The sequence below is a fragment of the Micropterus salmoides genome, unplaced genomic scaffold, assembly GCF_014851395.1.
Source record: "Micropterus salmoides isolate LMB-PRFRI ecotype aquatic unplaced genomic scaffold, ASM1485139v1 Ms_hic_scaffold_2558, whole genome shotgun sequence".
NCBI lineage: Eukaryota > Metazoa > Chordata > Actinopteri > Centrarchiformes > Centrarchidae > Micropterus > Micropterus salmoides.
Window position 1 is genome coordinate 22,271 of NW_024041771.1, and position 16,248 is coordinate 38,518.

Consider the following 16,248-nt stretch of genomic DNA (forward strand, 5'->3'; position numbering starts at 1 on the left):
GAGGCATCCTCACATAACCACGGTCCCTAACCCCCATCACATTACTGTAGTTCAGTGATAGGGGTGTGGAAAGCCATGTAGAGAAGGGTCTGTCCCATGATTACTCAGTTCTCATGTAAATCAAGAAGAATGGCAGAGACCAGCGTGGAGGTGGCACGTGGTGCTTAAGAAACCTTTCATAAAGCTTACCACTAGCCTGTGGTGTCTGCTCCTCCTGTGGCCAGTTGATGTTGACCTTAACCACGGCTCTAGTCACCACCTCCAGCAGTACGTCATAGTCGGGCCCCGCCTGATGACGCCGCCCCGACACCCGGAAGTCATCGTCCACTACACTGAGCATGTTGTTGCAGCGTCTCCAGATCCAAACCGCGAGCGGGAGAAGCCGAGAACGGGCTCCCGAACGAGGAAAGTAAGCGTCGGAACCAGCGGATGAAGGTTGGGAAAAAGCCTCAGCCGTCCCGAAATTCTCCAACATCGCTGTGAACCCAATGATTGAGGCCGCCGGGCTGCCTCAGCGGCCGCAGGGGCCGCGCTGCGGGGAGAACACATCCGGCCATCCTCGGAAAAGAGAGCCATGCTGTACCTCAGTACCCGCACGGAAAGGGCTTCGCAACGGGCGCAAACAGCCCCCTCAAGAGCTGCCCGGGCGTGCTCCATCCCCAAACATGAGACACACATCTCATGAGAATCTCCATCCGTGATGTACCGAGGGCAAGAAAAAAACACACCTTCTGTACATCTGGTTGCCGGACATGCTGGTAGACTTCTTCTTCAGGTAAGACACACTGCTTGTAGGACTGGAGCTTTCTTCAAACAACATACAGAGCGCCTGCTGAATAAAAAAAGCTAATGATGAGTGTGTACAGGTGTGCTTTATACTCCTCCGGTTATTCCGTCACACCTTACCGTTCTAGCAACAAGCCAATAGGATTGGAGTGATTTCATTCACGTTCAGAAGCTGCTACGCCTAGAGGCGTTCCCATAGTATCGTAACCGACGCAGTTCGAGTTCCCTGGAAGGGGAACCTATGGAGTTATGATGGCTGTGGCACTGCTGCATGGAGGAGTGTTGCCTTCTTTTTCCAGAGAGGCTCTACCAAAACCTCTGCTCTACACCCACATTACCACCCGCTCTCAAAGAGGTAGCAGATCCAGATTTGAAGTGGAAACTCAAAAAGGTATGTGAATTTTGTCTGTCCTTGCTGTATTTTTTTTTTTCTCTAAACAGTGAAAGTATCTTGAAGGCCTGCTTCTACTAATGAATTGTACGTCATAAAGATCAGTGAGGCCGGTGATATAACAGAGGCTAGAGCTGCCATTGAGGAAGCTGCAGAGAGCCTGTCCTTGTTGGGGTCCCTGAGGCGTCTCACCACCGTGGAGGGACGGGACCGGCTGGTTCAGGCTGCCACAAGTTTCTACGTGGAAGGACAAAAGAAGCCTCCCAACAGTGAGTATTGTGTATAGTCCCACACTTTATCTGTAATGCTGGCTACAAATTGTAAATTGCATTTTAACTCCTTAATTTTGTTGATGGCAGAGCTACAGTGCTTGGACCAGATTTGACTTATGTTTTGAGGAAAATGCTTGGGTGAGCTCACATCAATATTTATTGCTGGAAAAACAAACCTGCATGGTGCCACATACTGTTTAATAGTGCACTTGCTTCTGTTTGATTGGGCCCACTGCTTGACTGGTCACAATTTTTTTGTGCGACATTCCTGATTCACTTAACCTATGGAAATTGCTTGGTTCTCATCACTGGGTGTGTTGGGCAGATGTGCTTTTTAAATGTATTTTCCTTAACATGCTTTCGTATAAATCGTGTGTGTGAGACATGGTACCTTGCAGGACAAACATACACCTTCTAATCATTTTGGTTCTTTACAGACTTTCTGAAGGACTGAACACACTTGGTCTCCTGGACCTGATGAAAATTCACGCCAGCATCTTGAAGGAGGTGTTTTCTTCATCTGAGAGGCCTCTAAAGGCCACAGACTTGATCTCCCTGTTCCAAGTGACACTGTCCCCTCCTGGAAGCAACCGGTGGCGCCTGGAGAAGAGAGTGGAAGGGTACTGGAGAGACTTTCTTCTAGATGTGGAGGGTAAATAAAGGATTCACTCTTTTTGAGTGACTCTGACTTGCTGACACAAACCTGCAGATCATCAGATGTTAATTATTGTATTACCTCACTATTTTACAGATGGTGTGTTTGAGGTCACAATGGAGCAAATTTTGGTGTTTGCCTCTGGAGCCGACAGAGTACCCGCTCTTGGTTTTTCTCCTCACCCAACGCTGAACTTCATTCACGACGCAGGGCGGAAGTACCCTGAAGCTAACACCTGTCTTGTAAATTTGAAACTTCCTATCCATGACACTTACAGACAGTTCGCCAAGTTTATGTGCGATGGCATTATTCACGCTCCCACTTCTGGTCTGGCTTAAAGTCACTGACAGCTATTTTCATAATGGCTGAACTTTGAATGTCCTGCCTGCTAACGTTGTTCTCAGGTGATGATGTTAAGATGATTTGAGGTAATTGTCTACTAAGGTCTGTAGTTGATGACCAGTGTGACACGTCCTAATTAAAAGCTCTGAATAATCAACCAAAGTAGATGAGGTTTGTTACAGAACTTGAGCAATGCTGTTTGAAAGTGTATCTCTACTAATAAACTGCAGCCACGTCTCCCTATGCTGCCAGCAAGCTAACTGCTAGGTTGTAGGCCTGGTATTGTAGGAAATTGGAGATATTTTCCACGTGGCTAAGTAAATAACTATTTAATAAACATTTATCACTAACTACGTTTTGTAATGTCACATGTTTAAGTAACGTTTCAGCGGACAGCTTTAGGACTGTAACACATTGGTGATTGAGTTTCCTGCCATTAACGTTATGACTTTTAATTATTATTTTTAGTTAACGTTATACCGGGAAGCAGATTTTTATTACTTGGTAGAAACCATCGACTGTAGAGTCCCAATTAAAGACAGGACAACATTTACTGTTAATACCATGAAACTGAGTGCCAGATTCCCCAACCGGCCAACCCCTTTTTCTTTCAACCTCTCTGGCATGCTCCCATTCGATACTGATAAACGTTACATTTTAATTATTTTTAGGCGATGGAACATTAACCCTACTGACTGTGTTTTTAAATAAGGAGCATCTGTGCTGGAGGGGTTTTCTGACTGCTAACTGTTAGCTGTGGTGGTGGGAGGCGGCTGGTCCGGTTTGAAACGGATCGCTGGAATGTATTTCCCCCCCACCCCTTCATAAGTCAACGTGTCGTGGAAAAACATGTTAAGAGGGACATTGTATGAAGGGGACGTGAACAGGACGGGCAGCTTGTCTAGGAAGTTAGTAAATGCAGTAGCAGTTCTGGCATTAATAATGGAAGAGAAACTGCAGAAGTCCCAATGATGCGAAACTATGAAACTGTATTTTCTGTAAGATATGACACTAACTAGTTTTAATCTGGAGGTCACACGCACCCCCACCCATTCTTTAAAATCTCTTTCACCCAATATCGGTCTAATAACAACCGTGGCTCGCGCCCTGTTGGCCTCGCCATATCAGATATTTGTCCAAGGACGTCTTCAGAGGCAAACACAACCGCTCACAGCCATGGCAGAGATTTTGGATCCGACACTGCTCAACAAGGGGCTGCGGCTGCAGTTCCTGTTCTGAATTGGCAAGAAAGAGTAACAGTTCCTGCTAACCGATTCGGTCCGAGCCGTGCACAGACGCGACAAGTCCAGGATGTGGACACTCTGGCGGGACCGATTGGTAGTCTAGCCATAGATAATGTTTTGGCCATGCCTCTGTATTGTTCCCTTGTTGTTTCCCTCTCCTGCCGGAGGACCAGTCAGTCTCTCCGTGTCAGCTAGAGGAGATACCGGTAGACCAGACCGCTCACCTGCTGTGGAGGGGGGAGTAATTGACCAGTTCAGCTTCAGTCTTCTTTACCCTCCTCTTGGCTCTCTTCTCCGCCTTGCATACACCCATTTATAATAACAGTGGCATTTATGCTCTTACAATCCCAACTGTTCTTCTTTTGATGACAGTATATTTCTCTCTGTGTCTCAGGATTATACAACAGTTTCTTGCCAGTCTCTTTGCCAACTCTGGATTCCCTAGCTTACCTCCCCTCTCAAGGTAAGATTACATTATAATAGCTTCACAGTGTAAGGTCTAGTGGCAGTGTAAGCATTGTTTCTAATTAACATGTGGTGTCTGTCTCTCTCAGGACGGTATCCTGCACTCTAATCCAGGGGATAATGAATCCCTGAGGAATGAGAGGGTTAGATGCCGTGATAACGCAGGTAAACCAAACTTAATAGAACTTAACTCAAACTTTATGTCCCTGCCACCTTTTCATTTCTTTGCAGCTCACAGATGTGTTTTTGTCAGTGTAGTTACTGGGTCAGTTGCAGAACACAGGCCCTCCTCCAGCTGATAGAGAAGATCTCTCCTCTCCCATCTGTCAGTATGAAATGTGAATGGCTGCAAGACAAAATGGATAAACTGACAGCACGTGTGTCTGATTGCAGGTTTAGAGACAAAAGTGAGTGGAGCTAACTTTACGTCCTATAAATGTAGCTACATAGCATTATTAGTGACTCCTGTTGCTGCTATTTTTATTTCTGATGCTGCTGCTATTAGTATAGATGCAGATACATGTTGAACTACGCACTTTACAATGCTCCAACCACACCATGTTCACTCCGCCTTACAGAAATAGATCAGCTCTTTTTTTGTCTCGTCTACTGTAGTTATTGTGTTGTGTGGAGTCTTGTAAGTTGATTATTGTGATCTTGTTTTTAGTACCATGGAACATTTTGTTAATTTATGTACTCGGTGTATTGATTATTATTAGTGTATTAATGTACTGTTAGCTTTCCATTTCAGTGTTCAGAAGTCTGCAGCCCAGGGGAGATGTTTGCTGGCGCTTACTGCCTTCACTTTCCAGCAAGTAGGGAAACAACAGACTTATTATTAGCGGACACACTCTGACCTACACTGTACATTTACTGCCACACTGACAGCTTATTGCTCGTATTTTCCTCTGCTCCTCTTGCTTTCACATTCGCTTGTCATGTTCTGCTGCCTGTCACGTAGGTGTCCTTTGCAGAATGAGGAGAGGGAGCCAATTGTTAAATGTTACCGTGCTCACACTGTGCGAGTGAAAATCATTAGTTGCTTTTTTATATACAGTCTGTTAGTTGCACATTGATAATAATAACCCTGTGAAGTATCGATTTATGTACTTATTTTCCCCACCCCTAGACTGTCTGCTTTGTTTGGGTTCCTGCCCATGTAGGGGTAGCAGGAAATGAAGACGCTGATATTCTGCCATGATTCTGTATACTGTAAAGATGTCTTCCAGTTCATTTAGTTCCCAGTATTCTTGCCATATTTTTTGCATTTTCTCTTTAATGATTGTTTTAGCTTCAGATTTACTTAGCGGAACTTGTATATCAACTGACTTTGATTTAAGTGCTGTTTTGCCAGAATATCAGCGTCTTCATTTCCTTCTACCCCTACATGGGCAGGAACCCAAACAAAGCAGACAGTCCAGTCCTTATGATATAATCTACATAGAGAGCTATGAATACTAAATACCAGATCCAGCCTACAGGACTTAACAGATTTAATACTGGTGAGCGCTGCCCAGCGATCTGATGCAATGACCACCTTGCTTTCCTTATTTTCTTCTAGCCACTGTAATGCCATCAAAATGGCCATAAGCTCAACTGTATATACTGATAGATGATTCTCTTTTTAATGCCTATTTTGTATGCTGGGATGTATATGGCAGCTCCTGTCCGTCCGGTCTCTGGATCTTTAGAGCCATCAGTAAAGACCATGCGGTTATCTCTATAGTGCTGCTCTATGTAACTTTGTGCTCTTCTTCCCGTGTGTGCTTGCTTGGATTTCTTTTTGATTATTTGCTGTATATGCAGGTCAATGGATGGATTTACAAAAAAACACGGAGGAAGATCTGGATATGGGAGTATTGGGATATATTTTATACTGTACAAGCAAAGGCTTTCTGCTTTCGCATTTCCCACCCATCGAAAACTGAAACAGCTGCTCTTATTGTGTCCCCAACATTCTTCTAGGCTGGCTTTAGCGCGGGGTGAGAGCTACAGTGTCCCTGAAGATTAGCCCAGTATGTTAGCATAATTCTTGTTCTTCTTATTCTTAGTGGCTGTTCCCCATTTCCACTTGCATGGCAGCCACTGGAGAGGTCTTAAATGCTCCACTGCATGTCCTTAATGCTTGTGCCTGTTCCACATCTAGTTTTTTAAGATGGCATTCTGCTGCTGACATATTTGCTATACATCCATAATGTAGTGTAGATCTCATCAAGGTCTGGTATATTTTAAGCAATGATGTTGTAGTGGCCCCCCAGTCCCTTCCTGACAGACATCTTAAAAGGTTATTGATTTTTTTGCATTTGTCTTTGACCTTATCAGTGTGCTGTTTCCAAGTCAACTTTTCATCAAACAACACTCCCAACAGTCTGATAACTTTTACTTGTTCGAGGGTTTGATCATATAATTTTAAGGACACTTCTTTATGTCTCCTGGAAAAACATATCACTTGTGTCTTTGCAACCGACACCTTAACACCCCAGTTATTTGCCCACTGTTCCACCTCCACAATTACTGCCTGTAATTTTTTCTGAATAAATTTCAAATTCCGTCCTCTTACCCATAGGGTGCCATCGTCTGCATACAAGGACTTCCCAATACTTCTTTCCACTTTTTCAAAAATATCATTGATCATGATGTTAAATAGTACTGGACTACACACACTGCCTTGTGGAGTACCATTTTCAACTTTATAGAGTCTTGAATATTATGTGCCCACCCTGACCTCTATTGCCCTGCCAAATAAAAAGTCCAACACCCAGTTGTACAGTCTACCACCTATACCTAATTATTTAATTTGATAAGTAACCCTTCCTTCCATAACATATCGTATGCTTTTTCAATATCAAAAAAGACAGCTACCACAATCTCCCCATTTGTCTGAGCTTTTTTGATTTCAGATTCCAAACATAAAATAGAGTCCATTGTATTTCTCCCTTTCCAAACCCACTTTGGTATGGTGAGTACAGATCTCTGCTTTCTAGAAAGAATGTTAATCTGTCTGTTATCATACGTTCCATGGTTTTCCCCAAATGTGATGTGAGTGCTATTGGTCTATAACTTGATGGGTCTGATGGATCTTTCCCAGGTTTTACTATTGGTACTATGATTGATTGTTTCCATGCTATTGGTATTTTGCCTGTTTCCCAAATCTGGTAAAATAATCTTAAAACTACAGTAAGTGCACTATCTTCCAAGTGAGCTAACATGCTATAACAGATGTTGTCCTTCCCTGGAGATGAAGTCTTGTCTTTGAGATAGCCCTCCTTAACGCAAATAAGCTAAATGGTACATCTAAATCATCAGTTGTTGTGCTCTTCTGTATATTGACACCTGGGTTCATGGCAAGAATGTTATCTCTGCACTTTCTGGCTTCGACTAATAAATTCTCTGAACTGTGTACTTTAACTAATGTTTCTGCCAACATTTCTACCATCTCCACATTACTGATTGCTGTTTTATTGCCACTTATTAAGACTGGTATTATATAACTCCTTCTGATTCCACTAATTTTTCTAGCCATTCCCATATATCAGCCAGTGATGTCTCTCTTCCAGTCTTATTGCAGTAATCCCTCCAGTATGCACGTATTTTTGCTCTTATAGTCTTCCGGACTATGGCCTGTGATCTTTTGTAATTAATTAATGTCTCTAGTGAATGATGTTTTTTAACTGCCTAAATGCCTTGTTTCTTCTTTTAATAGCTTTGCTACAATTTACATCCCACCATGGTACGTTCTTTTTCACTCTGCTCCCTGTACTTCTTGTATCGTTTCCTCTGCTGCCTTTATAATGACTCCCACCAACTTTTTATATATTGGTCCCCATCTGATAAATCTTCTCTGATTAAACTCTCACACTTATTTTACATAATTTTTGAAATGTGTCCCAATCCGCCCCATCTAGTTTCCACCTTTTATTCTTGAGTTTTCCTCATGATGTACTCTACTCCGATCTTAACTATTACAGTGGGGGAAAAAAGTATTTGACCCCTTGCTGATTTTGCAGGTTTGCCCACTTACAAAGAATGCAACAATCTACAATTTTAATCATATGTACATTCTAACAGTGAAAGACAGAATCCCAAAGAAAATTCCAGAAAATCACATCATATGAATTTATAAAAATTGATAACCATCTGATGAGGAAAAACAAGTATATGACCCCCTACCAAACAGCAAGTATTCTGGCTCCTACAAGCCAGTTAGTCTTTCTTTAAGACACAGCCCCAATCCCAACCAATTATCTACATCAAATACACCTGCCTCACCTCGTTACCTGTATAAAAGACACCTGTCAACACCCAAACAACCAGCATCCAACATCACCACCATGGGCAAGACCAAAGAGCTTTCTACGGACATCAGGGACAAGATTGTTGATCTGCACAAGGCTGGGATGGGCTACAAGAGAATCGGAAAGCAACTTGGAGAGAAAAGATCAACTGTCGGTGCAGTTATCAGGAAATGGAAGAAGCACCACACCACCGCCAACCTCCCTCGGTCTGGGCCTCCACACAAGATCTCGCCTCGTGGGGTGTCCCTGATCATGCGAACGGTGAGGAATCATCCCAAAACCACAAGGGGGGAACTGATGAATCAACTGAAGGCAGCTGGGACCACAGTTACAAAAGAAACGGTTGGTAACACACTACGCCGTCATGGATTGAAATCCTGCAGCGCACGCAAGGTCCCCCTGCTCAAGAAGAAACATGTACAGGCCCGCATGAAGTTCGCCATTCACCACCTGGACGACTCAGAAGAGGCCTGGAAGAAGGTGATGTGGTCAGATGAGACCAAAATAGAACTTTTTGGCCTCAACTCAACTCGTCGTGTTTGGAGGGCAAAGAACACCGAGTACAACCCAAAGAACACCATCCCCACCGTCAAGCATGGTGGTGGCAACATCATGCTTTGGGGGTGCTTTTCAGCCAAGGGGACGGGACAACTCCATCGTATTGAGGGGAGGATGGACGGGGCCATGTATCGTGGAATTCTGGACCAACATCTCCTTCCCTCAGTGAGAGAGCTGAAGATGGGTCGAGGATGGGTGTTTCAGCACGACAACGACCCTAAGCACACCGCCAAAGCAACAAAAGAGTGGCTGAAGAAGAAGCACATCAAGGTTCTGGAGTGGCCTAGCCAGTCTCCAGACCTGAATCCAATTGAAAATCTTTGGAGGGAGCTTAAAATTCGAGTTGCCAGGCGACAACCTCGGAACCTGAATGATTTGGAGGCTGTCTGCAGGGAGGAGTGGGCCAACATCCCTGCCGAAATGTGCACAAACCTTGTCACCAACTATAAAAACCGTTTGACATCTGTGCTGGCCAATAATGGCTTTTCTACAAAATATTAACATGCTGTTTGTCCAGGGGGTCAAATACTTGTTTTTCCTCATCAGATGGTTATCAATTTTAATAAATTCATATGATGTGATTTTCTGGAATTTTCTTTGGGATTCTGTCTTTCACTGTTAGAATGTACATATGATTAAAATTGTAGATTGTTGCATTCTTTGTAAGTGGGCAAACCTGCAAAATCAGCAAGGGGTCAAATACTTTTTTCCCCCACTGTATAGGGTAGTGATCACTACCTCCTGATGATGTATTTAACACCTCCCATGTGGTAATGCCTGCTACCCCCTGATATACTAATGTTAAATCAATTGCACTTTCTGTATTTTAAACACTGTTATATCTGGTGCCACTTCCATCATTCATGCAAACTAATCCCTTATCCACAATTGATTCCTCTATGATTAATCCATTAGTATCTGTCTTTTTACTTCCCCACAGTGAACTATGTGCATTAAAATCACCGCACCAGACCACTTTATCCCGTGTTTGCCCACCCACAGTATTCAATGTGTCTATATTTAATCTATTGCAAGGGTTATAATAATTAATTATTGTCCAGCTTTTGACTACTATTGCTTCATGCTCTTTTCCTACAGTCATCAAACTAAACCTTGTCCCATTTAGCACAAACTACCCCACCACCTTTTCCATTCACCCTATCATTCCTAATTGCTGTGTAACCCTGAATTACAAAGTCCCATTGTGGTTTTAGCCATGTTTCCTGTATGCATATAATATTGGGTTTATCTTGGAGGTTTGAGATAAAATGCTTAAATTCTTGTCCATTAGCAATTAGACTTCTTGCATTCCATTGCAGTATGGTTAGGATCATGAAGATCCACCACCCCATGACAGTGCTTGTGAGCTTGTTGTTCCTCCACTTAATTGTTCCTCAACCTCCTCCCACACTAACCCCTTGATTCCCAAGTACTTTCTGCTGCTTTAACTATTATTTAGACTTTTTCTGTTTTCTTCTCTGTTTGCACAGAGCAATTTACCACTTCAACCATAAGCAAAACAAACTCATTTTTCCCCCCAACATAGTGTCTTCCTTGATTTTGTCACATCCCTCACGTGTTCTTGACTTTTTACATTCTACACTAGCTTGTTTATTGTTTGGTCTGTCTGGTTGCCAACCTACTCTCTTGGTTGCTTCAGCGTATGTTATCCCTTCTGATGTTTTAATTCTCTGTATTTCTACAGCTCTCTTACTAGCCTCGCATCCCCTGTAGGCCGAGTTGTGTTCTCCTCCACAGTTACAGCATTTTAGCTTAGCTCCATTTACGCATTTCCCGTACTCATGTTCACCACTGCATCTTCCACACCTTTGTTTGCCCTTACATACAGCTGCTACGTGTCCATATTTTTGACACTTAAAGCACCTCAGAGGTGGGGGAACATAACGTTTGACATCGTAGCACATATAACCTATATATACCTTAGATGGTAGACTTTCCTCATCAAAAACAATCATAACAGATGTAACGGAGTTAAAAATGCACTTTAATAATTCTTATTTCCAAATTTTATCTCATTGAGTTATTTTTATTTATATTTATTTTTGCTATTTTTTCTTGTGGAAATGTAAACTCCGTCATTCCTTAGCTGCACACTACCCCTTTTGTACCTCCTAAGCTTCGTAGTGCTCGTCTCCCTCAGTCGCGTCTTGCACCGCTGAGGCTAAGTTGTGTAGAAAAGTGCTGCTGGGTTTATCTATTGTTTTCTTTGGAAATTGAACCATTTACGTTAAACTTTAAACACAAATTGTGCAATTTCAATATGGTTATGTCACGTAGCAGTTTTGTATCAGTGTGACCGTTAAAATACGTTTTATCAGTGTTTTCATTTTAACTTTCTGGCGCCAGTTTTACCAGGCAGGCGGGCCGCGTCATGTTACCTATGTAACTTGTCGGAGTTTTCAGCGTCTTGTAAACGCTGTATTTGTATGTTTAGGAAGCAGAGGTAATGTAAGAGGAGGCCAGGGGGAAATTGATGTGTGCATTGTGTTCTGCAGGTATGTGTTTTCCTTCTGTTTTTGTAACTTTTGTTGTCTCTGTCACCTCCCACACACACTTTTTATTCAGACCACCAGGTGTCGCTGTTAGGCGATGTTGTTTTGGGGAGACCTATGTGCTGTTTTTATGTAATTGTTGCATTTAATATTTAGTATTTTCTGAACAGTGTTAATGGCTTTCTATGAACACTATGAACACTATGAGCAGAGTAACTCATGTGATGTTGGAGTGATGTGTTTGTAATGTATTTTGAATACATGAAGCGCTCAGTTGCGTCTTGCACCGCTGAGGGAAGCAGAGGTAATGTAAGAGGAGGCCAGGGGGCAATTGATGTGTGCATTGTGTTCTGCAGATGTGCGAGCCAATAAATCGTGGAAAAGAAGTGATCTCAAGAGTCATCCTTCACACACCCGACCAAACCCGTTACACAGACAAGCTGTCACATCTTTCACCATTACGTGTTGTTTTCAAGCGTTTTGCCTCGGCTACACGTGCTCCTTCCACATTTTCCTTGACTTGTTCTACTGACATATTTGTGGGTATTCCCGAAATGACTCCTCGAACCTTCTTTGTATTATGGTGATCAATGATCCTTGCACTCGCTTACCTTCAATTTTGTTAAGCCGAACAGCCTTCCCTTGCTGATCAGTGCTCCATTTCTCATTACTCGCGCACTTTTCACATTGCCAACCAACTTGTTTATAGCTTTTGTTAAATGAAGCGGGTTCCACTCGCCGAATGAGGCTCCCTCCTGAGTCATTTTAATCATTACTTTGTACTCTTCGTTTCTACCTTCTGTTGAAGCTAGATGTTGTTCATTATCTTCGCCTCTCTATTAATGTGCTTGGACACAGAGCTCTGTGAACAGCCAGCCTCTTTAGCAACGACCTTTTGTGTCTTGCCCTCCTTGTGCAAGGTGTCAGTGGTCGTCTTTTGGACAGCTGTCAAGTCAGCGGTCTTCCCCATGATTGTGTAGCCTACAGTAGACTGAGACCATTTAAAGGCCTTTGCAGGTGTTTTGAGTTAATTAGCTGATTAGAGTGTGGCACCAGGTGTCTTCAATATTGAACCTTTTCACAATATTCTAATTTTCTGAGATACTGATTTGGGGTTTTCATTAGTTGTCAGCTATAATCATCAAAATTAAAAGGAATGAACACTTGAAATATATCAGTCTGTGTGGAATGAATGTATACATTATACAAGTTTCACTTTTTGAATGGAATTACTGAAATAAATCAACTTTTTGATGATATTCTAATTATATGACCAGCACCTGTATATCTTTTTTAAATAACATTTTTAAGTAATGAAATGAATTGGTAATGAAAAACCAATAAAAGGACGGATAAAGAACAGAAAGAATATAGTATCAATAAATATATCAATAAAATCCTAACAATATAAAATAAATACAATATAAATGGCAGCTTTTAAAGACAAAGATTATGATAATTTATCACTTATAGTTAAGTCCATCTCTGGGATGGATCTCTAAGCCATTTTTAATTTTAATTTATAAACATGACAATTAACTTTAATATTGTTGTTTTTAACAGACTTTGTGTTGGAGTTTGTGTTATTCTAAATTTTGAGACCAACATTAAAATTTTACAGCAAAAGGATATCGGTTCCACATATCGGTCTAATTGGTCACTAATAATCTGTATCAGTCCGGAAAAAACTTCGATCCCTAATAAACACACCTGAAAATAACACATCGCACAGTCCTCTTCCACTCCTCCATGACGACATCTTGCCAGACTTCTAGCATGTCTCCAGACCTAAAGCCTATTGAGCATCTGTGGGACGTCCTCAAACAGAAGGCGGAGGAGCCCAAGGTCTCCAACATCCACCAGCTCCGTGATGTCGTCATGGAGGAGTGGAAGAGGACTCCAGTGGAACCTGTGAAGCTCTGCTGAACTCAAATCTGGACATTTTCACACACTGACTGTCTCTCTGCTCACCCGTCTGTGTCTCAGGTGTACTGCGTGCCTATTGGTGGGATGTTGGTGAGGCAGCCGGTGTCGGTGGGCGGCAGCGGCAGCACCTACATCTACGGCTTCATGGACTCCAACTACAAACCGGGACTGAGCAAAGACCAGTGTCTGGAGCTCACTGCTGCAGGTACACACTGCTGCTGCTGCAAGGCATGCTGGGAACTGCGGTCCACTGCAGGACTACTGGCTCTGACTGACTCTCTGTCTCTCTCCTGTCTTGTCTCACAGCTCTGTCTCTGGCGATGGAGAGAGACGGCTCCAGCGGTGGCGTGGTCAGACTGGCGAGCATCTCAGAGGAGGGAGTGGAGAGACGAGTCATACTGGGAAACCAGCTGCCCAAATACTCCACACACTAAACACGTTAATGTCCATTTTGTTGTGATAATAAAGGTTTCAGTCTGTCCCTGTCCTCCTGTCCTTCTTTAAACAGACTTCTACAGTTCTGTGGGTCCAGGATTAGCTTAGCTTAGCACAAAGACTGGAAGCAGGGGGAAACTGCTAGCCTTGTTTGGTTTTCTGTTGGCTTCTGTTAAAGAACCTGTTTGAATCTGAGGGCTCCTGCCTGAAGGCCAGAGAGCGGCTCTGTCCTGCTTCATTACTACACTTTAAACAGATCAGACACAGTCATCTGGTGGAAACAAACTCCAGTCGCTGTCGCCAGTGATGCATAAACTCGTATGCAACTACGCCGTAGGCTACGCACGTAGCCATGCATTTATACCTGTGCGTCGGTGTCCCCGTCATTCTGCTATTACACCCCCAAACACTCATCGGCAGTAGCGCTACAGCGTCCACTGGGTTGACTTTTGCCGGTCGAGCAGGCTAACTTCCGGTTTAGCCCTTCGCTAACGTAAATGGGGGTAAAATTGTCTACGTGCGGCTGGTTTAGCCTTTTCAAATGTTACTGAGCGAATGGATCACATTCCGATAGTGAAACGAGTCATTTCGTTTGGGTTGTGACGGGTCAAATATATTGATCCACCTTGTTATAGCCGCCGTTTTGACCGCTAGTAAGTTACTTTAAAGCACGGGGTACTTCCCGTCGGCTCAAAAGCATTGCGAGGCAAGCTACATTTTTGGAGGTGCCCCTGTTGTTTTTATTTAATTATTTGAGAGAGTAGTTTTTTTTGTTTTTAAATATATCCAGAGTCTGTACTGTACAGCCTGATGTGAGAGCTGTTTCACAAAAGCAGAATTTAGAAATCCAGGTTCCTTGCAACGTAGGCTTAACGCACCAGGTATGTTTACTTCTGTTTGGCGGTCGTGTCACAGGTGTTGCCCAATCAGCTGCGGCAAGTTTGTGTAAACAACGGCAGGAAAATAAAGTGTGCTTGTGTACACAACGGTGTGTTTCGAGGCACCACGGTTTCCGTTGAAAAAGCGACAATGTCGAGCCAGGTAAATCAGATGAATTCCTGTCAACAGCTTTCTTCAAGAGACAACCCGGTTGTTCACAGATTTACTGATGCTGAAATGGAAAAGAATAAACTTTAAACACAGTGAGAAACCACAAATAAAGGTTTAAATAAATAAATAATAAAGAGGATTTTAAAAAAAGAAACATGGCCGCTACAGCTAATAAAACGGTAAAGAGTGAAACAGCCCTCAGGAGACTAAAACTAACCTCCCAGCTCTAACACAAAACAAAGGGTTTGGTTTGCTGCTGTCAGACCGCTGGAAACCTGATATTTTAAAGACCAGATGTTTTGAATGAACCAATCAGCAGCAGCCACTCCCAGGCTGTACTGTGAATCCAGCCAATCATAAAGAGACACCTTTAGGACACGCAGAGATCCTCTCAGGCACAGAGCACCCACTCCAACACAAACACAGGTTAGGAAAATATCGTTTTGCAAGACGAAAAGGAAAATATTCTTACATGAGATCCATTGTCTCTCTGCGCTATTTTATTATTTAATACTTCTTAATTTTTCTTAATTTCTCAATTACATGATCTGAAATGAAACTAAAATCAAATTTCTTTCCAGATACTCTTCACATTACCTGACTTCCTCCTTCCCTTACTGTAAATGTTACAAAACTGTTCAAATCGAAAGTAAAGTTTTCTCAGAGGTCAGCAGATTATCAGGAGGAGGAAAGGGACAGCTGGCTGTGAACTGATGTCCTCACTGGGTTTCTGAAGACTTCCTTTAGTGAGAAGCAGATTAACTTTGTGCTTGTTGGAGTTTCTACAGGAAGATGAAGATGTTTGTGGTGTTTGTGATCCTCGTGCACGGTAAGATAACCTTCCTCCCTCTGATCTGATCATCACCTTTTAATCTGGGTTTCTGTCATATTAACTAGGCTGTCACCAATAAAGTGAAATACTGACCAAGCGAACCGCGCAGGATGGCTAACAACACGCAATGTTCAGACTTTCTTGCTTGACACTAACACGCGTGTTACATGAGTAAATTAGTGCTTCAAAAATTCCACAAGTGTAACACTGCTGTAGGTCGATAAGATCTTAATCGATCACTGATCACAATTTCTGTCTGGTTCCTTCTCTCCTTACATGTTTCTCAGGTTGTTTGAAAGTGAAATCTGTACGTGTGTTTCAAGTAATCTTTTAATATTGATTATTGTGAAATTATTCAAATGCAGTTTCATGTGATCTGATTTGAAGCGACATCATGAGGAAGAAGAAATGCAGTTTAAATCCTTTTTATTTCTTTATTGTTTCATTATTGAACTGATGAAAAGTTGGACTGACTTCAGTGTTT

At 42.6% G+C, this 16,248-nt stretch overlaps 2 protein-coding genes and 1 long non-coding RNA gene across 6 annotated transcripts; all 3 read left to right on the forward strand.

Moving 5' to 3' along the window:
- Nucleotides 1–1,249: 1,249 nt before the first annotated feature.
- On the forward strand, nt 1,250–5,068 carry LOC119919130 (G2/M phase-specific E3 ubiquitin-protein ligase-like). 4 transcript variants are annotated; one of them, XR_005447622.1, is made up of 8 exons: nt 1,251–1,446; nt 1,537–1,587; nt 1,887–2,101; nt 2,201–2,346; nt 4,085–4,153; nt 4,245–4,320; nt 4,414–4,562; nt 4,894–5,066. XR_005447622.1 is itself a non-coding variant. In XM_038739602.1 (4 exons), exons 2-4 carry the CDS (start codon nt 1,580–1,582, stop codon nt 2,440–2,442), a joined length of 465 nt encoding a protein of 154 aa, XP_038595530.1. In that variant the 5' UTR covers nt 1,252–1,446; nt 1,537–1,579; the 3' UTR covers nt 2,443–2,747. The 4 variants fall into 4 exon arrangements, 1 of the variants encoding a protein (XP_038595530.1); XR_005447623.1 differs by having other exon boundaries at nt 4,245–4,298; nt 4,894–5,065; XR_005447624.1 differs by lacking the exon at nt 1,537–1,587 and having other exon boundaries at nt 1,250–1,446; nt 4,894–5,068.
- A 6,200-nt stretch (nt 5,069–11,268) lies between these two features.
- LOC119919134 lies at nt 11,269–11,911 on the forward strand. The gene is made up of 2 exons (XR_005447627.1): nt 11,269–11,472; nt 11,826–11,911. It is a non-coding gene; the product is annotated as an uncharacterized LOC119919134 (long non-coding RNA).
- A 1,561-nt stretch (nt 11,912–13,472) lies between these two features.
- On the forward strand, nt 13,473–13,928 carry LOC119919131 (proteasome subunit beta type-6-like). The gene is made up of 2 exons (XM_038739604.1): nt 13,473–13,652; nt 13,754–13,928. Exons 1-2 carry the CDS (start codon nt 13,532–13,534, stop codon nt 13,879–13,881), a joined length of 249 nt encoding a protein of 82 aa, XP_038595532.1. The 5' UTR covers nt 13,473–13,531; the 3' UTR covers nt 13,882–13,928.
- The last annotated feature ends 2,320 nt before the right edge of the window (nt 13,929–16,248 follow it).

Excerpts from the sequence above, each read along its gene's own strand:
- LOC119919130 (XM_038739602.1), top strand. Across the intron at positions 2,102-2,200 it reads CTTTCTTCTAGATGTGGAGG|ATGGTGTGTTTGAGGTCACA; the intron begins GTAAATAAAGGA and ends ACTATTTTACAG.
- LOC119919131 (XM_038739604.1), top strand. The coding sequence starts at position 13,532 with ATGTTGGTGAGGCAGCCGGTGTCGGTGGGCGGCAGCGGCAGCACCTAC. Across the intron at positions 13,653-13,753 it reads TCTGGAGCTCACTGCTGCAG|CTCTGTCTCTGGCGATGGAG; the intron begins GTACACACTGCT and ends CTTGTCTCACAG.